Source organism: Canis lupus, chromosome 17 (assembly GCF_003254725.2).
Source record: "Canis lupus dingo isolate Sandy chromosome 17, ASM325472v2, whole genome shotgun sequence".
NCBI lineage: Eukaryota > Metazoa > Chordata > Mammalia > Carnivora > Canidae > Canis > Canis lupus.
Window position 1 is genome coordinate 231,281 of NC_064259.1, and position 25,879 is coordinate 257,159.

Genomic DNA, 25,879 nt, shown 5'->3' on the forward strand with positions numbered 1-25,879 from the left:
AAATTATTTATAGTTTTTCAGCATATGTTTTTACTTACATGGCAACATTTCTCTAGCCTTTCTACTGTTTTCATCTTTCTAATACTGTGACTAAAGGCCTTAATTAAAACAAAACAAAACTATATGGTCATTATGCTATAGCCTCTTCCAGAGCTTATATTTTACATTAACTATTTGGTGCATCTCAAACTCACATTGGTGTAGGATATGAAGTAGGAACCTAATATTTTTTACATATACAGCACAACTTACTGAATAATCTATAGCACTTAAGGTGGAAGGGGAGGTGGGCGGGGGGTGGGGGTAACTGGGTGACGGGCACTGAGGGGGGCACTTGATGGGATGAGCACTGGGTGTTATTCTATATGTTGGCAAATTGAACACCAATAAAAAATAAATTTATAAAAAAATGTCACCTTTCTAACAAAAGAAAAAATATTCATATATGTATTCACATATTTAAAAATATATGACAGAGATAACGGGGTACTTGAATACATTATTCTGGGACAGATGGTGGTTCAAATGAAAACAAAATAAGAATATAATATCACATCATACACAATTTCAATAATTGATCGCCTTAATACTGAATGCAAAATTTAGTACTTTTAGAATGAAAGTAATGGGGACGACTGGATGGATCAGTGGTTGAGCATCTGCCTCTGGCTCAGGGCGTGATCCTGGAGTCCCGGGATCAAGTCCCACTTCGGGCTCCCTGCATGGAGCCTGCTTCTCCCTCTGCCTGTGTCTCTGCCTCTCTCTCCGTGTCTCTCATGAATGAATGAATGAATGAATGAATGAATAAATAAATAAATAAATAAAATCTTAAAAAAAAGAACAAAAGTAATAGAAAATATCTTGACTATTTGGGCAACGGAGGAATGCCCTAAATAATCCACAATAAGAAGGGGAAACTACAGATATACTCAGTTAAAGTTAAGAAAAAGTTGTATCAACATACATCTGAAAAATAAAAATTCAACTGAAATGCTGGACGGTATCTGTCATACGTATAAATGTCAGAGATCTGGGGTCCAGAATACACAGAGACCTTGAAAAAATCAATAAAAATACAAGTAGCACAACAGAAAACTGGGCAAAGTGTCCGGTTAGTTGATTCACGGAACAGAAAACTCTGTGGCTGGTGTGGACGTGACACGTGGGGCGTGTGGGTCGGGACAGAAGGGCAGTGTCATGTCCTGTCGGGGTAGAAGTCAGTGCCAGCACCGTGGGGGCCGTGGTCAGGACATGCACCTCTTGTGGGAGCGGGCGAAGGCCCGCGGGTGTGCGGGGGCCTCGGGGCTGAGTGGGGGACACGGGGCCTCGGCAGGTGCGACGAGGGGGCATGGGGTGAGAGCACCGCAGCCGCCTCCCACGATGGGTAAGAGTCACGAGGGGCTCGGAGAGACGCCAGGGAGCGGCCCGGAGCCTCGGCGCAAGCGTGGCCCTGCCCCACGTCGGCAGATCTCTGTGGCGGGCCCCGGGCACTGCCGCAGGGTTCCTGACAGCAAACTGACAACGACACAGAAACGCATCCAAAGAAGGAAACAAATTTTCCCCAAGAAGAGGATGAATGACTTTGGTCTGGTGTAGCCTGAAAGCTGCGTTCAACTAGACACATGCATGTCTCCGTGGGAAAGTAGGGATAACAGAGGAAGAACAAGCTGCATGAAGACACGCGGGGGACCACACACAGACACAGACGAGAGCAAGCACATACATTTATTTTTTTATATATATATTTTTAATTTCATTTATTTATTCATAAGAGACACAGAGAGAGAGAGAGAGAGAGAGAGGCAGAGACACAGGAGAGGGAGAAGCAGGCTCCATGCAGGGAGCCCGACGTGGGACTCGATCCCGGGACCCCAGGATCACGATGCAGGCTGAAGGCGGCTCTAAACCGGTGAGCCCCCCAGGGCTGCCCAAGCATCTACATTTATACAACACGTATGCATAAATGATAAAATCTACCTGTAACAAAATATACACAATATTTATGTGTAAAATTCATCTAGAAGATATAAATATACATAACAGAAACCCAATGGTATTTGGCTGGGGGCTGGGGTGGTCCTGGGGAAGGCCCCCCAGGTGCTGCCTGCAGGTTAGTGCTCCCTTCGGCTCTAGAGGAGGCCGCAGGTGCAAATCGCGTCCCTTCACTGGTCCCTCGTGTGTCCGAGACATTCCATAGCAGAGTGTTCAGCATACGCCGAATATTAGGTAATTAGATATTTCGCATGTTGGGGCACCTTGTGAGCCCCACCGCGAGAGCTCTGTCACGGATCGGTGCCCTTCACGTTGTCTGTCCCCTTGCACCTGCCACGCAGGGCAGTCACTGCCAGGTCCTGGATTTTTAGGACCTGAAGTTACTCCTCATCGTGCAGCCATGTGCTTGCTTAGGGCAAAGCTGTCCCACCGATGGAAGCCTCGTGCTCTTGGGGCTCTGCTGCTTTTGGTGGCAGTCATTAGTTTTTTTTAATAATTTTTAAAAAATATTTTATTTATTTATTCACGAGAGATACAGAGAGAGGCAGAGACACAGGCTGAGGGAGAAGCAGGCTCCATGCCGGGAGCCCTCCGCGGGACTCGATCCCAGGACTCCAGGATCACACCCTGGGCCAAAGGCAGGTGCTCAACCGCTGAGCCACCCGGGCTGCCCAGTCGTTAGTTTTAAGCACAGAGATGACCACAGAAAGATTTTTGGAAGCACGTGAAATGTTTATAGGAAGGAATCTCGAGAAAGCCATTGAAAATTATGTCCATTTACTAGCGACCTTCAGTCTGCCCTTTCCTACTGCTTTGATTACCCTGTTTGCGTTTAGAGGGTCTTAGAAAAAATACGCACTAGAGCAATTCCAATTCCCATAAAGGTACTTGGGCCCCTATCGTCTCCCCTGGAGGCAGCGTGGCTCCCCGAGGACGTGCGCTCTGTCCTGGGTGCCCAGCGCCTGGGGTGGGACACACACGGCAAGGGCTGTTTGCGGGATACGGTGGCACAAAGCTGCGACCGGTGAGCACGTCCCAAGGAAGAGGCGGCGTCCCCCATCCGGCTGCTACGGGACAGGATCTGGGGCAGCGCACCGGGCACGGGGACGGCTGCCTCGTTAGACACACGCACCATTACCAGGTGAGCTACCCGGTTCCTAGTTCCCACTGGGGCCCGACGGGACGTGGTGACCGCACCTGTCCCAGCACCCATGAACCGTGCAGAGGCTCCGCTCCATGCTGGGGCCGGGACAGCCAGCTGCCACCCCATGGGCGCTTCCATGTTATAGTGGCCGCAGTCCCCGGGGCGAGGGCAACGTGTCACCTCCATGCCAGGACGCCTGAGAAGTACGGGCCTCTCCAGCCTCCTTCCTGTCGCTGTCACAGCCGCTCGGGGGGTGGACATGAGACCCCTGATGGCCTCAGGGGAGAGCCGCCCGCGGCTGGGTTACTACCCCGGGGAGGCGTGACCCTTAATGTGGTGAGTGCCTGACGGTGGACGCTTTTTATTGCGGCTGATATTACCGCAACAATTACTGATATTGCGGCTGAAATTACTACATTTTAAAAATTATTTCTCATCTTTGAAGAAGGGAGACGGTGGAGGAGTCTTTGCAATTTTCATTTTCCGACGTAAGAGCAGATTTGGCTTGTTTTCCATCTAATCAGTTTGGAGAGGCGGACACAGGGACAGAGACGTCGCGGGCGATCAGGCTACACGGTCCCGTTCTTATCTCCCGGATTATGTGGTGCTCGTAACTCACCATTTCAAGCCCTTCTGCAAACTCAAAGCACTGGCTTTGCCTTTCTATGAGGTGCTGAAGAGTTTACGGGAACGTCCCTTGTCTCCAGTAGGTGGACACCTTAGAAGGCTTCGGTGCACTGGGGTCCTGTCTCATGCCCCTCCTGGTGCCCGTGGCCCATCTAGGGGCTCCGGCCTGGGGGGTGGCTGCAGAGGCTGCGAGGGAGGCCCGTGGCAGGTGTTTGTCCCGGGTGCACCCGGGCCGAGAGCCCCGGCAAGGGCGAGTCGGGGAGGGCCAGGCTCCCACAGGCCGACCGCGCAGGGCTGCCGGGCCTCCCGGGCTGCGGATGGAGCCGCGAGCTCAGGTTCCCTGTCCTGGGCCTGCGGCCAGCGTCCCTGCCACGGGCTGACCCCGCCTGTCCCTCTTGCAGCCTTCCTCCCACCCCGCCCCGAGGAAGCTCTTCATCACGCTCCCAGAAAGGAGCAACACCTTAAGGAGCCCTGCTGCTGGTCCCAGAGCCCACGCTGGGAGGTTGGGGGTGGCGAATTGACGGGGGACCCTGCTCACCTAGCGCCTGGAAAGTAAGAACAGTTTTTACATTTTTAATGGTTGAACATATTAAATCGAACGAATAATAATATTTTGTGTAAAAAAATGCATTTTCAGAGGTGTCATCAGTAAAACCACACCACGGACCGGCATTAACAGCTGAACACGTGGGACTTATTTTGAGGCTAAGGAACAGTAACTTTGAGAATCTCAAGTAGCAAAATGTGTTCTCGTCTAGAGACTCACACGGCCTCATCCTGAGACGAGCATCACCAGAACACGGGCCCGGTCAGCATACTTCAGTTCTCAGCAACCGCGAAAATTGTGGTTGGTTGTTCGGTCTTGCTGGGTAAGGGCCTACGTATATCTTCAAGTTTCTTTCCCTGGCCCTTTAAGGAAACCACTGCCAGCCTCTGACCTCTTGAAATACAACTAATTTTTCGAGGCCAATTGTACATGCTGCTTCAGAGTGGCCCTTGGGGTCACGGAGCCAGGGCGGACCTCCCGGTGGTGGGCTCTGGGCCCACAGCAGGGCCTCCTTGCCCCACGCCTCAGAGACTGTCCCTCCGTCCGCCGCGGCTCGCACCAGCCAGTCCGTGACCCGGGAGCTCAGGAGCAAACCTGCCCCAGGTGTGGCTTCAGGGCGGCCACCAAGGCTGCCGGAAAGGAGAGGCCAGGCTGTCTCTCGGCCTCTTGCCAGGGTCCTCCCGTCCCCCAGGCCCCGCTCTTTCCCATTACATGCAACTCTCAGGCCCGCGACTGTAAGCACAACTTAGCTCTGACAATTCTCCAAGTTTTATCTACTCTTGAACTTTCCCCTAAATTGCAGGCTCTCAGTCTCAGTGACTTTCTCAATCAAGTCAGCATCTCAAATTATACTGGCCCGCTCGTGAGCCCACCAGGGCCCCACCTGCGCCCCAGCTTCCTCTCTCTCCAGGTGGCCTTTCTCCACCTGGGAGCTCACGCCCAGAACCTGGGCCAACTGCAGCTTCTCTATCGTTGCTCTCAGGGCCACAGCCGTCCATCAGCACACCACGCCAGGACAGAAGCCTTCAACATTTACTCAAGATCTGATCACACCTCACCTCCTTCCCGCCACCAGCCTGGCCCAAGACGACGAGCTCTTGTGGTGTCTGTTCAAAGCCTCCTGACTGGTTTCTCTGTTCCTAGTCTTGAACCCCTATGGTCATTTCTCCAAAGAGATGTTCCATTTACGTAATAGCTAAGGTAACAGTATCCAATGCTTACATCCCTCAAAGGTTTCCCATACTTAGTCTGCACCACAGCTTATATCCTTACTCTGTCAACCATACATCTACATGTCTGCATCTCTAACATATCTGTCAATTATATCTGTCTGTATCTGCCTTATCTATCCGTCATGTCATATCTATCCATCCACCATGTCTCTCCATCCATATCTCTCCATCTGTCTTGTCTCTCCATCTGTCATATCTCTTCATCCATCATGCCTATCCATCCATCATGTCTATCCATCATGTCTATCCATCCATCATATCTCTCCATGTCATGTCTCTCCATCCATATCTCTCCATCCATATATCTCCATCATGTCTCTCCATCCATATCTCTCCATCTGTCCTGTCTATTCGTCATGTCTCTCCATATCTCTTCATCTGTCATGTCTCTCCATCTGCCATATCTATTTATCCATCATATTTCTCCATCTGTCAGATCTCTCCATCCATCATGCCTATCCATCCATCATATCTCTCCATCTGTCATGTCTCTCCATCATATCTCTCGATCTGTCCTATCTGTCATGTCTCTCCATCATATCTCTTCATCTGTCATGTCTCTCCATCCGTCATGTCTCTCCATCCATATCTCTCCATCTGTCTTGTCTCTCCATCTATCATGTCTATCCATCATGTCTATTCATCCATCCATATTTATCCATCCATCATCTCTCCATCTGTCATGTCTCTCCATCTATCATCTCTCCATCTGTCCTATCCATCATGCCTCTCCATCCATCATATCTCTTCATCCGTCATGTCTCTCCATCCGTCATGTTTGTCCATCTGCCATATCTGTTTATCCATCCATCATATCTCTGCATCTGTCAGATCTCTCCATCCGCCATATCTATCTATCATGGTCCTTCGTGCACATCTCCTTCACAGCAATATAAGCTCCATGGGGGTAAGCACATGAACTATTTTGTTTTCTTCACCATAATATCTCCAGCACATGCCATAATGACACAGAGTTAGGTGCCCAGCACACGTGTTAGATGAAAAAGCTATTTGTGTGCCTTTGGGGAATTAAAGATCAAATCCCTGTGAGGACTAGCAGAGTCCATTTACATATGGAAATCCAATGGGTTTAGGAGGAAATGTGCTGAGTAATAGCAAAATTTCTCTGGCTCTTGGACTCTATAATATTTCCCAGGCCTTACGAGAGAGGAGGGCCAGAGGGAAGCCAGGGACAAGCTGACAAGTAGCGCCCAGTGGAGTCCTTTCCAGGTCCTCTAAAGAAAGAGAGATTGAAAAAGAGAAGGAAACCCAAGGAGGTCTGGTTGCCAGGAGCCCAGTGCTCCAGCCTCACGCAAGCCCAGTGCCAATGAGGCTCACCCCACAAGGCTCCTGTCAGCCCAGGGGCGCAGCAGGCCCAGCAGCTCTGCTTGCAGGCAGAACGTGCTGCTGCACTATCGGGTGGACTGCCAGGGCCTTGTGAGTGCAGCAAGGGGCAGCAGGGCAGCAGTGACAGGACTAGCAGTAACGGAGACCAAAGCAAGTCCGAGCGGGCAGTGCTAGCCCAGACCTGGCGTCAGCCTGAGACAGGACGGCCTCCGGGGAGGACGAAGAGAGCCCAACTTGGTAGAAAATGAGCGCTCGTGATACGTCTTCATATCTTCAGCACTTGAGTTTGTGATTTGAGGCTCACCCCCACCCAACTGTCTTTTCTTCCGACTTCCTTTGTGTTCCCAATGCTGTTTGTCCACCATTGAACTACAACCCTTAAGGCCAGAAGCAGCACCTCTCACCCATCTCTGCAGTGCCCTTTCGTGCATCTGGATGCTCAGAACAACTTACTGAATTGGATCAGAAAACTGTGGCAGCCATGTGCTCCTTCTGCTGCTACATATCTGTGGCTTATTTCAGAACCAGCACAGTCTGCCTGTTTCAGTGATGCCGCCCCTGCAAGGGAGTGGGCGACCCAAGTGGGCAAGTCAGGGCAGATCTTGGGCCACAGCAGAACTCCAGCCAAAGCCAACCTACCAGCACCTCATCAACACTTGTGCGATGCTGCCAGAAGTCCTCCTCCCCAGGCGCTTCCGTTTGGACTTGCTACACGACTTTGTCACCGCAGGAGGAGAGCCTGAGAGCAAAGCCACGCAGAAGGGCATTTGACAAGACTTGCAGAGACAATGTGGGCTCTGCAGGCCCTGCTGGAGTGCAGGTCGTGTCAACAGCTGAAGCCCCAGCAGCTCCGGGACTGTTCACACTTGGACCAGCATGTTTTCCTTTTCTGCTAAAGCCAATTTGGATCAGATTTTCTGACACATGCAACTAAAACTTAGTAAATAGTACATAAATCTTAGCCCCGAAGACTTTCTGCTGTGAACCCCATCAAGCAAGCAGAACTGAACCAGTCAAATAAGCAAATTCCACAGTTGAGAGCTGCTATTGCAAACATCCTGCTGTGGGGAAAGGTCGCAGCCCTTTCTGTAAACACGGGAAGGGGGCTATTGGGCTTGGGAATTCAGATGCAGCCCATGGCGCCTGCACACCAGAGGGCCGTGTCTAAACCCCGTCACTGCACCGGGGTTCACGAGCCTGGTCGCGGTCAGGATGCCTCCGCGCTCGGCCGAACTGTACAAGACGCTAGCTAATTTGTTTTAATACCACATATTTTTTAAAAATTTCTGATAAAATCATATTGCCTGGTCATAGTTATATATGGTGAATTTCTCCGTCAGAGCCAACGAATAATAATAACAATTTAGATATTAGCCTCAGCTCCTGTCCTCAGCATCGAGTCACAGCCCACGCGCCGTCCTCTGCTGTGCTGCAGGGGGTGCGGAGGGCACGGTCTGGCCAGAACGCTGGCATCGTCGTGTGACTGAAGCTGTGAAGATGCAGGTCATTACTAAAGAAGCTTTTCAACCTTAAGTCACGATCAGCATCGCAACATTCATAAAAGCCTTGAGTCTCTTGAATCCCAAGGCAAAGCAAATTCTCTAAGAATATTTGAGTTTCCGCCTGAGAGTCTATGCCTGCCAAACCTCAAGCTAAGAAACTTAGCTTAAAATTTTCTTTAAAAAGTGATTAAAGGGGAAAGGAGAGAAGATGGGTGGGAAATATCAGAGAGGGAGACAGAATGTGAGAGATTCCTAACTCTGGGAAACGAACAAGGGGTGGTGGAAGGGGAGGAGAGAGGGGGTATGGGGTGACTGGGTGATGGGTACCGAGGGGGGCGCTGGATGGGATGAGCACTGGGGGTTGTACTATATGTTGGCAAACCGAACTCCAATAAAAAAATATACAAAAAAAAATACAAAAAAAGTGATTAAAACATTTGAAAATGTCTATACTAAAACTTTTTTTTTTAAATTAAGACTTTCTAAAATACAGGGAAGAAAATTTTTACTTTGGAAACCTCAAAAGCTTGAAAGGAGCTTAAGCTGTGGAAATAATTTACATACTGATCACGGGCAATAACCTAGGGTTTGGGAGAGAAACTGACCCCGTCAAGCCTCCCCCATCACTCAGCGCCGGGGCTTCCCAGACTTTTCCCTCGTATCAACAAGCTTCCATTATACGCTTCCTCAGTGGATGCCTGACTACGAGAGAGGTACCTACAGGAAAAGCCTAGAAATTTAGAAACCGTTTTCTAAATGCACGTTAATTAGATATTAACCAAATTAATAAGCCTCATAACTTACATGAAATAAAAGTTAGTTTACTGAATTGATAAAACTCTAACCAAAATCAAAGGACTAGACATTGCTAAGGAAATATGTAGAATAAACAGATTAAATCTTAGTGAAGATAAAAGAAACTTCGGCCATCTATGTAATTTTTTAGATTTTGACATACTGCCCTTAGCTCAGAAGCTTTTAAGAACATTCCTGTCTTGAACACCGCTGACAACTATGGACATTGTTTTTTTTTTTTTTTTTTAAGATTTTATTCATTTATTCATGAGAGACACAGAGAGAGAGGCGGAGACCCAGGCAGAGGGAGAAGCAGGCTCCATGCAGGGAGCCCAATGCGGGACTTGATCCCGGGACCCCAGGATCAGGCCCTGGACTGAAGGCGACGCCAAACCGCCGAGCCACCCGGGCTGCCCCGGACATTGTTTGTTAAGTGGATTCTTATCTTTCTGTGGCCATGGTGTAACCACTTCCTTTGACTCAAGGGGACCAAGCTTGTCAGTTCCAGAAATCAAAACCGGTCTCTCTGGTCATATTAGCAGCCTTCAGAGTCCAAACCTGAAACCAGACTGGCCATTGGAGCTCCAAATTAGCGCATCCTGTGCGTCTCTCTCCTCCCCCTGACCTGGGGCTGCAGATGTGGGACAAGGAGGAGGGAGTGGTGAGCACTTAAGTGTCAGCATAAGAAGAACCTTGATTAACACTCACTTTATCTTTTTCCAAACTAGAGAGTGACCCTGGCTCGGCGTGGGGCTACACCTGCCCCTCCAGCCTGATCATCTGCTGTGGAGCATGGACTCTTCCCAGAGAAAACAGAAAGGTCACTGTGCTTAGGGTTTCAATTGTGTAGGGTCACGTGTCACCATGACACACCTGCAAACAAGGCGACAGGTAGAAGGACTTCTGGGCAGGGCAGCCGGCCCGCTTCCTTCCCTCTGGCCCGCACCAGCCTTGCTTTTGAAGCACCACATCCTACTCCCGAATAGTGAGAGCTCTCCTGAGAGTCGGCACTAAGTGGAATAAAGGCTTCCAATCACTGGATGAGCAGAGATGTCTGGTTTTAATCTGACAGAAGATGAGGTTCCTATTTTCTCGTTTTATGGAAACTTTAATAGGGCGTTCGCAAAACAAACAGCCAGTCCTCCTGACTTTAAACAGGGTGAGCAGGATGGAGATCGGAGCTTATTTGGATGGTTCTAACCTCCAACATGGTAGTTTGCAAACAGCTGGGCAGCCGCGCTGCACCTGCGGTTCCCGGCTGCGGGTCCCACTAGGGACATTCCCGAGAACAGGAATCGGGGCCTGCACGCTCCCAGGCGGGGGAAACCCCTCCTCCTAGAACTTTCTGGGTCCCACGGATTCCGACTCCCGGGGCAGGGGCCCGGGCGGGGCCTTTGCGGAAGCCGAGGAGGACACTGCAGCCCGGGCCCAGCCGCCCACGGCCCGCCCCGTCCGCGCCCAGGCCTCCCCGCCCAGGAGGCTCCCCGGGGCCCGGCCGCCTGGCGACCTCGGGGGCACCCCCGCCCCCCGCCCCCCGCGCCCCCGCCCTGCGGCTCGGCCGCCCGCACCCCTACTCACTCGCGCCCCGCCGCCGCCGACACCTGCCCGGGAACAGGAAGGGCGCTCCCGCGGCCCCGCCTCCCCGGGCAGGCGCACACCTGCGGCAGGTGAGGGGCAGGTGAGCGGCAGGTGAGGGGCAGGTGCCGCCCGCCCCCGCGTCCTCGGGACCCAGCCGGCCCCGGCGACCCCGAAGGCGCCCCCGCCCCGCGCTGCCCCGGGGCCTCCAAGGCTCCCCGACTTCGGGACCTGGGCAGGCCCGGACGGGCGGGGCGCGGGGGCTCGGGTCCCCAGGGGTGCCGCCCTCCGTGGGGCTCTGCTCACCCCCGAGCCCCCGGGCCCAGCGCCCCGACCCCGGACACCCGTTCACCACCCCGCCCCCCGGGGTCGCTCACTGGCCCCCGCGCCCGCGCCCCGGGCGCCCCCGCCCGCCTGCAGACTCCTCGCCCCGCCCCCCGGCTCCTCGCCCCGCCCCCGGCTCCTCGCCCCGCCCCCCGGCTCCTCGCCCCGCCCCCGGCTCCTCGCCCCGCCCCCCGGCTCCTCGCCCCGCCCCCCGGCTCCTCGCCCCGCCCCCGCGGCGCCCCTTCCGTCCTCCCGACGACTGCGGTCCCCCGTCTCAGTACTGCGCAGGCGCAAGGCTGAGGCGCTCGCCCCCGGGAGCGGCTGAGGGCGTGCTGCGCAGGCGCGCGGGGCGGGGCGCTCGAGGTGCGCATGCGTCGCGCAGGAAACGTCCCGACGCGCTCCGTGGGCGCCCGGCTGTGCGCGCGGGAAGATGGCTGAGCAGGTGCCCAAGTCTGTGCTGTTCGTGTGTCTCGGTGAGGCGGCGCGCCCCGGCCCCGGGCGGGCTCTCCCGGGCGGGGGGGTCCGGGCTGTGCTGCTGCGTCCGACCGGGGACGGCGGGGGGGGGCGGGCGGTGCGACGGACCCCGCAGGCTCCCATCCGCGCGGCGCACCTGCTGCCCGCGCCCCAGGCCGCGTCCCCGCTCACCTGCCCGCTCCCCAGGCCTCATCCCCGCTTCACCTGCCGCTCACCTGCCCGCGTCCCCGCTCACCTGCCCGCTCCCCAGGCTACTTCCCACTCACCTGCCCACTTACCCGCTCACCTGCCCGCTGTCCACTCGGGGTCCCCTCTCACCTGCTGGCCTCCCCGCGACCCGGGTCCCCCTTACGCGCTCAGTCCTATCCACGCTGGACTACCTCTCACCTGCTCAGTCTGCTGATGAGGGGAAAGCAGAAGGACCCCCTCGTTTCACCTTGGTGGCGGCCATCACTTGGTTTTTAAGCTCTCCGTTGGAGGCTGGCGTCCGGAACCCACGGTGATTAAAGGCAGCCGGTTCCTGTTGGGTGTCTGGCAGGCCCTAGTGTCGCCCGTTATGCGGACATTACCACCGCGGTGCTCGTTCTCGGGGGACGTGTGGCGTGTGTGTTGATCTTCCGGGCAGTGTTCTGTGTCAGCACGAGCTGTAGTACCAGCCCGTCTTCTCAGTGCCAGGGAGACGGAGCAACGCAGACAAAGTGGCTGCCTCCACAGAGCTCGGGTTCACACCCAAGCACTTGGTTATCTAATAAGTTGATATTGTATCAAGGACTGTAGGGCAGGGAAGGGGGTGCGCGTGGAATGCACTCTTAAGTAAAACGGTTGGGGTGGCCTTACCTACAGGGTGACGCTTGGGCAAAGACTTGAGGCAGAGAAAGCAAGCCCTGGGTCTTCGGAAAAGCATCCCGGGCCCAGAAGAAAGTGGGTGACCAGCCTTGAAACAGGAGTGCTGGTCCTGTTCATGCTGGAGGGAAACCGCTGGCCTGGCCTAGAGACCCAGTAGCCTTTTCCAGCCACACCTTCCTCTGTACCTGGAGACTCCAGGGTAGTTTCAGTGCCTGTTTTCTCAATGCCACCGCAAATACATAACAAACTATTCCGGATGCACGGGGAAGCTATTCCTTACAAGAAATGAGTGCTCCAGGGCAGGACGCTGAACTCCTTATGTAAAGAACCAGAAAGTAAATATTTGGTGCTTTGCAAAAGCAGACCTAGACAATACATAAACAGTAATGCTTGGCCGTGTCCCAGTATAACTTTATTTATGGACGCTGCAGTTTGAATTCCATGTGAGTTTCTCATGCTGCAAGATCTTATTCTACTTCTGAGTTTTTCCAGTTATTTAAAAGGTAAAAATTATTCCTGGTTCTGTGGACTGTACACGGAGGGAGCCACGGGTCATAGTTTTCAGATGCTGTTTTAGGGTCTACAGAGACCTGTCTGGTGAGGCCACGTGAGGGCTCAGGCTCACCCTGGAGGAGATAATCCACTGGAGGATGAAGCCATTGAGCGGAGCTGGGACATTTAGAGAGAAGTGTTCAGCTGCTGTTTTGAGATTAGACTGGGCGGGGGTGAGGCCAGGGGTGCAGAGGAGCGTGTGCTGGATCCGAGTGCATCGCGGGTGGGGGGCTGAGGGCTCAGATTCTGGGCAGGTTCCAGGAGTTGACGAATGCCTTTTCGCACGATCGCCCGACACGGAGCACTAAGAATGCTGTATCTTTGAAATGTAAAAACTACATTCCTTCAGAGCATTTATTTGGGCCTTTTCAGACCGGAGTGTCAGATGTTTTCCATTGGTAAGGCTGATGGCGGGAAAGAACCGCACTCCTTATTTTGGCAAGATTATTGAGGGTTTCGTGTTTTTGTGCCTAAGAGATACGCTCAACTGTTGAAGGCCCCGGTGCTTCCAGCGTGGTTGGAAGTGATAATAGATTAGTGAGGTCAGATGACCTCTTTCCTACAACTGATTGATACTTATTGATACTTCCTCTGTGCTGCCCATTGTGAGGGGTGCTGCCCAAAGTAGGAGACACCGTCCCTACCCTTGGAGAATGTCATTTTTTCCTTTTGTGCGTCTTAGCCCTTGGAGTACAGGTGTTGGGTAAGGATGTAATATGCTGCCTAATTTGGAAAAAAGCAAGCAGGAGACTTCACAGATTGAGCTTTTTTCTAAAGAAGTCTGCAGATGACATTTTAAGTTCTTAGAACTTTCCACAGGTGAACCTGAAGCACCCTGGTTTACTTTTTTTTTTTTAAGATTTTATTTATTTATTTATGGGGGTGGGGGCAGAGAGGCAGAGACACAAGCAGAGGGAGGAGCAGGCTCCATGCAGGGAGCCCGACGCGGGACTCGATCCCGGGTCTCCAGGGTCAGGCCCTGGGCTGGAGGTGGCACTAAACCGCTGAGCCACCCGGGCTGCCCTGTGTTTTACTTATGAGCTCCATTTTTAATAATGCCTTAATTTAGTGATAGCAACTTTTGAAATCCAGAGAGTAAGTTATGGAGAAGCAGAATTCCGCTAATTTTGTAAGTAGTATGACTTGACTTCTAATTTTTGCAGTAGTAATTTTTTCCCATCTATATTTACACATACATCTTGCGGTAAATACAACTATCTGGGAAAAAAGTCAGTGTGGATGAATATGGCTTGACTTTAAGGCAGTAAATAATCCTAGTTTTTGTCTTGTGGGGAATCTGAGCTGTTATTTTGTAGTTAATTATTTGTAAAGAGATGAGACTAGTCTTTTTATTATGTCTTTTTAAAATTTTTTATTTATTTATTTATGATAGGCACACAGTGAGAGAGAGAGAGAGAGAGAGAGAGAGAGAGAGGCCGAGACACAGGCAGAGGGAGAAGCAGGCTCCGTGCAGGGAGCCCAATGTGGGACTCGATCCCAGGACTCCAGGATCACATCCTGGGCTGAAGGCAGGCGCTAAACCGCTGAGCCCCCCGGGCTGCCCTTATTATGTCTTTAGATGTGAGATTGTAAGCATCTATTCTGAAGTTTCAAAATAATAACAGTGGTCTTAAAGTGAATAGAGTGGCAGATAAAGTATTCCCAGGGTGTGCGGGGACAGATAAAGCAATTCTACGTCGTCAGAGCCTTTTCAGTGATTAACATAGTAGGGATGATAATACTTATTTTAAAAACAAAACAAGAATCCAGAATGTCTTAAGGAGAAACGTTGCAACACAAACTACCTCATAGAGGACATCGAGGACTCATTCCCGTGTTCCCTGTTGCGGTTGAGTGGTTGATAAGCTTCACTGCTGTGGAAACTGCAACCTCTGTGGTTTATAAATATATTATAAGGCCTAAGACTAAAGTGCGAACTGAAGAATACTGTGGTAAAGTCGGTGTTGGGCTCACCTACCAGGGCATCAGTTGTGTTTCACACTTCAGAAGATCCGGTGCCCCACGCCTATCACAAACCCGAAGATTTCAGATGAGTAGAGGTGACCGTGTCTGCCTAACGCAGCTCCCTTGACGCCCAGTGTGCTCTGTGTTGCCCCGTAGTGAGTCTCCCCTTTTGTTCCAGGCTCTCTAGGCCTGCAGCCGTTTGTGGGAAGAGGCCCTGGCACAGTGCGGGGCTCCTGTATCTTAGAACATCCCCTTCCCGCTGGGAAGTTAGGGCTGCGCCCACCAGACCCACCAGCACACGTTGATTGTTCTCTTAGTGATACAGCCACCCAGTAAGTCCTCTTCCTAAGAGCTCAACTCCTCTTTTTTTCTGGTGAGGAGTTTTCTCATCATCTTGTTCATGCTTTTAGCCTAGTCCTTAGGATGACAGTGTTTTGTTGTTCCAAGGGGTCCTCACGTAGTCCATGCCTGGAGGGTGAGCCACACATTGGGGCCGGGGGCAGCTGCAGTCAGTTCGGCATAATCCCATATCCATGCCTGCGTGATGGAACTCCCCTGGCTCTGGAGCCCCGGGGAGCATCCTGGGTTGGCAGTTCCCTGAGTATTTTGTCCCATGTGGATGACGAGAGGGTCACACGTGTCATAGGACCAGAAAGCTTCAGGTTGGAGACTTCCAGAATCTCGCCGTGCTTTCTAACTTTGGCTGATTCTGCTTTGAATCTTTCTGGTTATTATTTTTTTTTTAAAGTCTTTTTTTTTTTTTTTAAAGAATTTTATTTATTTATTCATGAGAGACACAGAGAGAGAGAGAGAGAGAGAGAGAGAGAGGCAGAGACAGAGGGAGAAGCAGGCTCCATGCAGGGAGCCCGATGTGGGACTCGATCCCAGGTCTCCAGGATCACACCCCAGGCTTCAGGCTGCGCTAAACCGCTGCGCCACCGGGGCTGCCCGAATCTTTCTGGTTATGATAAAACTATAATCCCAAGCCTTCATTTTCTTAATTTTTTCTCTTCTAGAGAGTTGTTGAACCTCTAGCAGAGAGGGTGGTCCTGGGGAGTCCCGGAACTCGCAGCCCATGCGGGAAGCTCTGGGTGACCTGCAGGGCAGCATCCTAATTCAGCAGGCAGACTCCAGCAGATTGCACCCTGAAAGTCTGTGTTGAGCTACTGTTGGTGGGATGCGTTCGTGTACTTTATGAAACAGTATTCATCCTTACGTGCAATATACTTAAAAATACGTATTTTTAACCCTGTTTTACTTCGTTTTAAAATAGGCGTGTTGCATCCCGCTTCGTCGATTACATGAGTTACCTCGGGTCACCGATAGCAACCCCGAAAAACAATGATTTGGGTTTTTTTATGTCTTAGTTACTTGTTGTTGGAGTCCTTGGGCAGCTGGTGTCAGGTCATGGAGCGCGGGTTGGGCCAGCATCCCCAGGTGTGCATGCTGACCTCACTTTGCTGACACTGGTGAAGTGGCCGCGGAGCATTAAACCTGACACCCCCTCTCTGCTTTTCCCCTTTTTTAAGGTAACATCTGTCGGTCACCCATTGCAGAAGCCGTTTTCAGAAAACTCGTCACCGATCAAAAGCTTTCAGATAACGTAAGTACGGTTCTGTATGTTAAAGAGGCCAGCCTGGCTGCCTCGGGGCAGGAAATGGCGAAAAAAATTCTTTTTTTCTCCTACAGTGGAGGATAGACAGTGCAGCGACATCCACGTATGAAATAGGAAACCCTCCTGATTATCGAGGGCAGAGTTGCATGAAGAAGCATGGTATCCCCATGAATCACATTGCCCGGCAGGTACTGTACTGGAACTTGAAAGTGCACACGTGTGTTCTCTGTTGCAGTGGGTCATTGACAGTGGCGCTGTTTCTGACTGGAACGTGGGCCGGTCACCATATCCGAGAGCTCTGTGCTGCCTCAGAAATCATGGCATTAACACAGCCCATAAAGCACGACAGGTAGAAGAGATCTCATTTAATTTCTAATACTGGAGCCCCTAACTTGAGAAGCGGCGAGCTCAGCCACACTGACGTGCTCGTGCGTGCCTGTCCCAGGTCCGTTTTCATAGCCACCAGCTGCCCGTTCTGTTTCACTGCTGGTTCCACAGTTGAGAAGACAGGCACCACCTTGGAATTTGCTGATTAGAATGTTATAATCACATACTGGTGAGAGCCCTGCCTACGAGCTGGAGACCTGGGTTATAATCTCCTTTTTCATTTGTCCCTGTGTGATTGAAACGTGTGAGCCCTGGGGGCGAGTCTGCTCACGTTACAAGTCTCTTGGTAGAATGAAGTTCTGTAACATGTTCAAAACTGTATTTTCACTTGTGAAGGGTCTTAGAGGGTCGCTCTGATACTCTGGGTGCACAGCCTGCTCCCAGCAAGTGGACCTGGGGTCTGGATTCTGGAGTGCTGCACGGGACATTCTGGGGTAGGAAGGTGCGCTGTGTGTCCGCTCTGTTCCGTGGGAAGCCAGTGGGCCGTTGGACGTTTGAAATACGGCAGAGGAGCCCAGGTTTACGTTTTAACTTACGTACGAGGCCGCCTAGAACTGGTAAGCAAGTTAGTGCCCGCGCAGCTCTGAGTTCCTGCAGAAACCCCGAGAGCACCAAGGCGGTGGCGCCTCCTGTAGCCCCGGGCTGCCCCTAAGGCTGCATCATTTCTTGTGCAGAATGCTTCAGATATTGTTCTGCGAGGGGAGTTCCTTTATCAATATCCTTATTTTATGGAACTCTGTTAGATGGTTTTAAAAATCTGGCTGGGGCTCCGGGTGGCTCCCTTGGTTCAGCATCTGAGTCTTGATTTTGGTTCCGGTCATGATGCTCACGATCTCAGGGTCCTGGGAGTGAGCCCTGCGTTGGGCACCCTGCTTGGCGGGAGTCTGCTGCTCACCCTCTCTCTCCCTCTGCCCCTTCTCTTGCTCACTTTCTAATATAAATAAGTCTTTAAAAAAAATTAAAAAAGAAACCTGGCTAAATCTTGTAACTTCTTTTGTATTCAGCCTAATACGGCGTACAGGCTCTGTAGGCCTCGCAGGGCTGTGAACTGGCCTCGGAAACCACAGGCCGTGTCCAGTGAGGAGCTTTTGGGTCCTTTGAAGTGAGAAGCTGCCGGGTGCTTTTAAGATCAGTTGTCAGGTGGATTACGTATGTAGAAGCGCGGCTGGCAGCGTGGGAACCGAGACTGAGTGTTAGAGGAGACCTTTGCGTCAGACTGGACGGAGACCGATCACTGTTACCTTAAAGCAGCTCTTTGCTGAAGGTTTCCCAACTGTTTTGCCGCACGGCACTGTGTTTTTATTTTTGATCATACCACTTTTTGTCCTCTCCTTTACCTTGTTAGGGAAGGGGGGGTAGTGGGTAAACGTGTTTTGATTGGGGAGAAACAGTTCTGGAGAGAAAATACACAGCCTATCACCGGTCACCCGGCCTCAAGGTGGGGGAACCGGGCTTTGACCATTGGCTTGTTTGTTGTGATAAAGGCACGTATGGGTGTGAGCTGGAACGTTCATGGAAGTGCCATAGAAACACTTCTGCTGCGCTAACGACGTCTCAGCAGCTACTAATACACACGTCATTTTGGCTTAGATAAATTTACTCTGGAACCTGTGAACTTCCCATTTCTGGCTGTCGGCTGACTGTCGGCTAACTACCCATGTAAGTGAACTCCCCGGAGGCCTGACTTTTCCTTACGTGAATTCTCATTGGACGGAATAGGACACAGTCGAGATCACGGCCCCAGTCTCCAGGGTTTGCACACCTTGCCCAGTTCTATTTTCAGCGGTTTAGAGAACGTGGATTTATTCTGAACAGTAGTTTGTGATTTCAAGCTGTCAGGCTTTCAGGTTTTCTATTTTTGAGATTGGATTATTTTTTCATACACAGGCATATAATTTGAGTACAATTGAATTATTTTAAATACACAGGTCTTAAAAAAAGTATCATTTCAGATCTTTGTTATGTTTCAGCATCTTTACAGGCTTTCTCCTTAGCGGTTGTCACAATGTGTATGAGAACTGTTCTGTTGTATCTCTTAAAATTTTGGTTTTCCTAATACTTTAAACCTGGGTTAACAAGTAAAATATCTTTAGGGTGCTTCGTTCTGGGCTTGGGTGTGTGACTGCACGTCAGTCAGGTCCGTGGAGATGTTTCCTTTGTTGATACGTTGGTTCTTCTGTGTGACGCCTGACGGGCGGTCAGCGGGTTCTTGGGCGAGTACCGCTGCCTCCACCCTGAGGTCACCACCTGGATTCTTTCTGCCTTTGTACCTTCACGGAATCCTGTAGTGTGTGCCCTTTGGGTCAGCTCTCCCTTGGTGACACTCTCCGCTGTGCCCGTGACGGCTGCTTCCAGGACCTGCTTCTGGTCCCGCTAGCTGCTTCCTCCACCCTGGGCGACAGAGGCCACCGCCGCTTCCCGCTGGGTGTGTATGAGCACCGTGCTGCATGTGGGGAGCGCCTGCGGGCAGTCCTGTTGGGCTCACACCCAGGGCACACACTTGGGGGGATGAACACACGTGTTGGGGGGATGCACACCCAGGGTAACACAGGTGTCGGGGATACACACCCGGAGTCACACACGTCGGGGGGATATATACCTGGGGTCACACAGGTGTCGGGGATACACACCCGGGTTCACACAGGTGTTGGGGATATATACCGGGGTCACACACGTGTCGAGGGGATACACACCTGGGGTCACAGGTGTCGGGGATACACACCCGGGGTCACACAGGTATCGGGGATACACACCCAGGGTCACATAGATGTCAGGGGGGATTCACATATGTGTCAAGGGGATACACACCCGGGGTCACACACTTGTCGGGGAGATAGACACCCAGGGTCACACACCTGTCAGGGAGATACACACCCAGGGTCACACACCTGTCGGGGATACACACCCAGGGTCACACACCTGTCAGGGAGATACACACCCGGGGTCACACACCTGTCAGGGGGATACACACCCAGGGTCACACATGTCGGGATACACACCAGGGGCCACACACGCAAGGCATACACACACGTCACGGTTCTGTAGCTTCATAAAACCAGTTAGGTAAAATTGTTAAGTTTGTTGATTATCGCTAGTGTTTCTGCTTTCAGGATTTGGCCGGATTCATCGATTCCGTTGTCTCCATTCCTGAAATTGCTCTCACTTTCTCTGCAGCCTTTAGGTTTCTCTTTTGGATTTTTTCCAGCAGTCCTGTATGGTAGGCCAAGCGTGCTTCCTGAATATGCACCTTGACGGTTTCCATCAGTTCTGGAAAGTTCTCCGTTTTCCGTCTCCCTTGCGGGCCGTGGCTCTGAGGCTTGGCCTGTTGGCCTGGGCTCCGTCCCAGCACAGCCTGCCCAGAGCCCCTCTGAGGGCCTGTGGCGTGGCCTGGCCAGCGTCCTCTTCAGCAGCTGCTCCCCTCTGGGTGCCCTGAGCAGGTGAGGCAGGGGCAGATGATTTGACAGGAGGCTGGTGTGTGCCAGACCCTGCTCCCTGGGTCCGCTGTGCCAGCCCCGCAGCCAGTCCCTGCAGCCTGTGAGGTTGCGGGTGGGCCTTTGGAGCTTCTCTGCTCCAGCAGCGGCGCCTTGCCCAGGCTTCTCCGCGTCCGGAGCACGGTCTCTGCCTGGGCGCTGCTGACTGTGCGTGGGGCGGCCCTGGGCACCGCGGGGTCTGGCCATGTCCCTGGTCTCTGCGCACGCCAGTGGGAGCGCCCCGCTCCTCTCCACCGTGACGTTGCTGGCAGGCCCCGTCTTGGAGAGTTCCTGCCTCAGATCCCCCCGTGTCTGTGATGTCATGAGGACGGGATCCGTTCAGTGTCAGGCGACCGGTGGACTTGGACAGAGTAATTAAGGTTTGCTGTTGTCTTTCCTCTTCTGAGTTGCCAGGAACCTTCGATGTGCAGGTACATGTTGCCCGTGGGGGCTCCTGCTGGGGTTCTGGCCCCCCCAGGCTGTGCCCTCCCAGCGGCACACTCACGGCTTCACACACGCGCTCGGCTCCGAGGCGGCGATCTCTCTTCTCCGGCGCGGAGCTGGCTTGCCTCAGCAAGTCGTGGCTTGTTCGGCGCGGGGCCTTCCCTCGGCCTTCTCGGAGGGCCTGGTCATAGCTGCTCTTACTGTGATCTAAACATCACATACGCTTCTCACATGCTCTCAGTTCTAAGACCGTCTTACAATCCATAATTGTAGTAATTCTAAAACCATAAAAACATTGTTAATAGTTAATCCTGGGATGTTTCTTATAAGCTGTTTTGGGGAAATAGCTCATGGCATGGCTCTAATAGATGTTGAATAAGCTAGCACCTCGGGAGTGCTAACAGGATACCGTCCTCGGCACCTGATGAACGTGCTGCATTAAGAACTCACACACCTACATTTGAAGAGCACAAGTTACATTTTTAACAGAATAACGAGTGTATTTATCATTTGTTTGCTACACTGATTATTATAAAGACTTTGTTTTTATATTCGAGAGAGAGAGCGAGCGAGAGTGGATGCACGGGCAGGGTGAGGGGCAGAGGGAGGAGCAGACTCCCCCCGCCCCAGCAGGGAGCCCGACACATGGGACCCAGGCCCCAGGGTCACGACCTGAGCCTGAGGCAGCCGCTCAACCGCTGAGCCCCCCAGATGCCCCGAAGCTGACGTCATGAACAGCATCCTCACTCTGGTTACCCAGGGTTTCCGCATCCTTCCTAGTTTCCTGGTGCTCTTATATTTTAAATGATTTCTTAGTGACGGAGATTATTATTGAAAACTTACATTGTGGGAAATTATTTCCACCTTCGCTATGTGGCCTCTCCTTATTTATAATAGCCAGGAATCATAAAATAATGCTCCCCCTTACGTTTTAGTGGGCTTATGTTGCTAAGTTACGATGTCGGAGACCTGGTAAGTTCTCAGGTTAGAATCAGTAAAAATACCGAGTGGCCTCCTGCGTCGTGTTCACATGGCGTGTCCTCGGGGAGACAGCCACGCGTCCAGGTCCTCGGCGGCCGTTCCGTGAGCACCTGCCTCCCACCCCGGCTCTCCCGACGCCCCTGCACCTGGCTCAGCCTGGTGTCCACGGCCGCGGGTGCAGGGCTGTCCTGCCCGGGAGGGAGCGGCATGGGCAGCCGTTGTTCTTCACCACCGTGTGTCACCAGGGACGACGGACAAGGAAGGCAGAGATGAGGGGGGTTAAGCATGACATTTGATACGTTCGGTGAATTATACTCGTTACTGAGAATTACCGGTGAAGTCAGACTTTGTGCTTATGTGTTATGCTGTTGGGGTTATTCCAGGGAACTTGATAATAGAACATTTCTTTGCAATATGATATGACAAAATAGGTTAACTCTATTTTAAGTTTAAAATACCCTAAATTATTTAACTTAAGTAAGAAATTCAAATATAGCAAATTTTCGTGTGTGTGCTGCTTTGGAGCCTCTAGGCCATTGTTACAAACATAAACACTGTTTTTGACTTCTTGTTTAATTTTAGGTTACCAAGGAAGACTTTGCCACATTTGATTATATACTGTGTATGGATGAAAGCAATCTGAGGTAATCCCATTTTCTAGAGGATATTTCTGTTCAGCTGTTAGTTCCGTAATAGGCCAGTTGTTTGTGGTCGAAAGTGATTTTTTTATTGTCTTAAAGTTCTAAAGGTAGTGATGGTCACAGTGTGTGGGACAGTCTGTCCTGTGTGGTTGTGAGCAGCGTATCCCCGTGTGTGTACGGAGGGGCGCGCCCGCAGGCCACGGGGAGCTCCTGAGCGGGCACAGCCCGGAGCCTGGGCATGCGGGGCGTGTGGCCCGGGAAGGGAAGGTGAGGACAGGGAGACTTACCGCCCTAGCGGACTTAGCCACAGAAGCAGGCAGACGGGCTGGGGTACGCCGTGGTGGCGTCTGCACTCCAAGCCCTGGACCCTTGCTCTGCATCTTACGGAGGAGGCGCAAGGGCTGCGGCACGTGCCCTGCTTCACGGGTGGAGCGGGTCGGTGTGCAGGCTGTGGCCGGGGCTTTGTGCAGCAGAGTGCCCGCCACTGCCCAGTGGCCTGCGTGGGGTCGGACCCCGGGGGACACGGTGTGGGCAGTTAGGAGCTTTGTGTGCAGGGAGAGGAGCTGCACAGAACGCGGGCAGCCGTGCCAGGATGTGAACACGACATGTCACGCAGGTGTCACGGCCGCGGGGGGTCAGGTGACCCATGAGACTGTACGAGGTCATTCCCGTGCTGAGATGAGGGCACTGTGCCCCTCAGTCACCACGACTGGGGTTTACCTGGCGTGCGGAGAGCCAGGAACACCAGGAGCACCCAGCTCTGGCCAGGCCCTTAGCGGGACGCCTCACGTTGCACTCATTTCTCCGGGTGGTCAGCAGGCGGCCGGTGGGTGCTGCTCGGTCACGAGCAGGGTCCCTTCCCTCGGTGTTCAGTGCGGGTGTCTGGGAGCAGATGGAGCCCACGCGTGTGCCCGGGTTGCTGTGGGGACACGCCGTGTTGCTTGGAGGCCTGGCCCCCTGTGTCCCAGGGCACAGGGTGACATCCTGGGTGCTCGGTGGAGGTTGCTAACCATGTGGGGGAGGATGCAGAGCTGAGGAGCTGCCTCTGCACCGAACCACCGGTGCTGAGTGGGGGCGGTGGGACTGCTGTTCAGCTGGGGGGCGGTGGGGGTGGGCACAGACGGGGGTGGGGTGGGGATGGGCACAGACGGTGGGCGGAGTGAGGGGGCGTGAGGGTGGGCGCAGACGGGCTTCGGTGGGGTGGGGCCTGAGTGGGGGTGGTGGGGGTGGGCACAGACGGGGCAGGGCCGAGGTGGGGCGGGGGCGGGCACCCCGGGACTGGGCTCCACGGCCTCCCCGCTGCGGCGGCCTCTGGGTCACCGCTTTCCTGTGTCGTCGTCCCCGCCGCGTGTCCCCGCAGGACGCAGTCACTGACTCCGGTTGCACAGGCTGCAGTGGCTCATCCCGGTGCTGGGGTCACGCCGCTCCGCCCCCGGCCTGGTTCCTCCTAAGCCAGGTGGCTTGCCGGGTGTTGAGGGGCTAGTCCCTGAAGCTCCGCCTGACGCCACGGATCAGGAAACTAAGTTCGTGTTTCAATTTTACAGAGATTTGACTAGAAAAAGTAATCAGATTAAAAACTGCAGAGCTAAAATCGAACTCCTTGGGAGCTACGACCCGCAGAACCAGCTCATCATCGAGGACCCGTACTACGTAAGTACACCTGCCGCTCCCCTGGCGCGCGCTGGCGACCGTGGGCCCGCGTGGTGACCCGCCTGTGCTTCCAGGGCAACGAGTCGGACTTCGAGGCCGTGTACCAGCAGTGTGCCAGGTGCTGCCGGGCCTTCCTGGAGAAGGTGCGCTGACGCCGCGGGCCTGCGCTTCCTGGGGCCCCACACGCAATAAAGGGGTTTCCTCCACGCGGTGTCTGCGGTGCCAAGTGTTGTTGTCGCGCCAGGCCGCCCTCCCTCCGCCCCCAGCCACAGGCCGCCGAGCACACGGCCCTGTTCCCACGGGGACGCCTGCCCCTCGGCACAGCCTCTCCTGCCAGGGCCCCACCCGCACCCCTGCCCACCCTGGGTCACCCCCACACAACCCTTGCCCACCCCGGGTAACCCCCGCCCACACCCCTACCCACCCCGGGTCACCCCCACCCACACCCCTGCCCACCCTGGGTCACCCCCCCATTCTCCCCCACCGGCTGTGCAGGCTGCCCACACCCCTGCCCACCCCAGGTACCCCCACCCACCCCCGCTCTCCCCCACCCACCCCTGCTCTCCCCCGCTGGCTGTGTAGGCCACCCACATCCCTGCCCACCCCAGCCAACCCCCACACCCCCCGCCCGCACCTCCACCCACCCCAGCCCACCCCCCTGCATCCCTGCTTACCCCAGCTCACTCCCCCTCTCCCCTGCCCACCCCTACCCGCACCCTTGCTTACCCCCGCACCCCAGCCCACTCCACTCACCCCTGCTCACGTTCACCTGCACCCCGTTCACCCTTGCTTACTCCTGCCCACCCCACCCCTGCTCACCCCACTCACCCCTGCTCACCCCCGCTCACACCTGCCCACCCGCACCCCTGCTCACCCCTGCTCATGCCCACCTACCCCTGCCGGCACCCCTACTCACCCCCACTCACCCCAGCCCACCTCCTGCTCACTCCATTTCACCCCCGCCTACCCCCTGCTCACTCCCCACTCACCCCAGCCCATCCCTACCCACCCCCGCTCACCCCTGCTCACCCCCCCCCCCACTCACTCCTGCTCACCGGGTGCACTGCACCCTCAGAGGCTCTGACACCTGCTGCTGTATTTCATGAGGGAGTCAGCTTGGTTCCTTTCAAACCACTTCATGTCTGGAAATGTAATTACAGCCAGAAAGCAGGACGCGGTGCTGGCTCCTCTCACCGACCGACCGCATGAGGGATGCCTGTGGGACCCAGATGTCAAGTACAGGTTAGCTTAGGTGGGAAAAAGAGTTAGAAATTTGCAGAAAGTTCTTTCATGTTGGAATACTTAAGTATTGATACATTAAGTATCCTTTGATGGGTGATTAATCTATAGACAAAACAGGTCATTTCTGTGCACTTTGTGATAACTAAAATTCACACAGGGGGCCCCTGGGGGTGCTCAGCGATCGAGCATCTCCCTTCGGCTCAGGGCGTGACCCCGGGGTCCCTGGATCGAGTCCCGCATCGGGCTCCCTGCAGGAAGCCTGCTTACCCCTTTGCCTGTGTCTCCGCCTTTCTCTGAGTCTCTCATGAATAAATAAAATCATTAAAAAAAAAATTCATACGGGTATATGGCAGAAAAATGATTTTCAAAATAAACTGGGGAAATTAATAAGAATGCAACCAAGAAGTATGTGTCCACCTGCTTTTTTATTGATAAGTGAAGAGTCAGAAAATAATGCCTTCCACCCTCCTTTCAGACGACCTGCGGTGTTGTACGTGCACGTTAGGAAATAAAGCGATAAAACCAGT

The 25,879-nt window shown here is 53.4% G+C and overlaps 2 protein-coding genes across 6 annotated transcripts in view; one reads left to right on the forward strand and one right to left on the reverse strand.

Annotated features, from left to right (window-relative positions):
* Window positions 1–10,908, reverse strand: part of SH3YL1 (SH3 and SYLF domain containing 1) — a 37,135-nt gene extending 26,227 nt beyond the window's left edge. For 3 of the 4 annotated variants that reach the window (XM_025454812.3, XM_025454811.3, XM_025454813.3), the window contains exon 1: window positions 10,765–10,908. In XM_025454812.3, coding sequence (XP_025310597.1) covers window position 10,765 — 1 coding nt within the window. In that variant the 5' untranslated portion in view covers window positions 10,766–10,908. Of the gene's footprint in view, window positions 1–9,894; window positions 9,914–10,764 lie in introns of those variants that run through there. The other variant, XM_049095502.1, reaches the window with a different exon arrangement.
* A 493-nt stretch (window positions 10,909–11,401) lies between these two features.
* ACP1 (acid phosphatase 1) lies at window positions 11,402–24,316 on the forward strand. Of its 2 annotated transcripts, none has more exons than XM_025454815.3 (6): window positions 11,402–11,558; window positions 16,452–16,525; window positions 16,773–16,886; window positions 22,402–22,463; window positions 24,005–24,110; window positions 24,185–24,316. In XM_025454815.3, the coding sequence occupies exons 1-6, from the start codon at window positions 11,516–11,518 to the stop codon at window positions 24,260–24,262; spliced, it is 477 nt and encodes a 158-aa protein (XP_025310600.1). In that variant the 5' UTR covers window positions 11,402–11,515; the 3' UTR covers window positions 24,263–24,316. The 2 variants fall into 2 exon arrangements, with proteins under 2 accessions (XP_025310600.1, XP_025310599.1); XM_025454814.3 differs by lacking the exon at window positions 16,773–16,886 and adding an exon at window positions 16,612–16,725 and having other exon boundaries at window positions 11,404–11,558.
* The last annotated feature ends 1,563 nt before the right edge of the window (window positions 24,317–25,879 follow it).

What these genes read in the sequence shown, in the direction of transcription:
- ACP1 (XM_025454815.3), top strand. Translation starts at nt 11,516, where the DNA reads ATGGCTGAGCAGGTGCCCAAGTCTGTGCTGTTCGTGTGTCTCG. An exon ending in ATCAAAAGCTTTCAGATAAC is followed by an intron (nt 16,526 to 16,772) that starts GTAAGTACGGTT and finishes TCTCTGTTGCAG; the next exon opens with TGGGTCATTGACAGTGGCGC. An exon ending in TCATCGAGGACCCGTACTAC is followed by an intron (nt 24,111 to 24,184) that starts GTAAGTACACCT and finishes CTGTGCTTCCAG; the next exon opens with GGCAACGAGTCGGACTTCGA.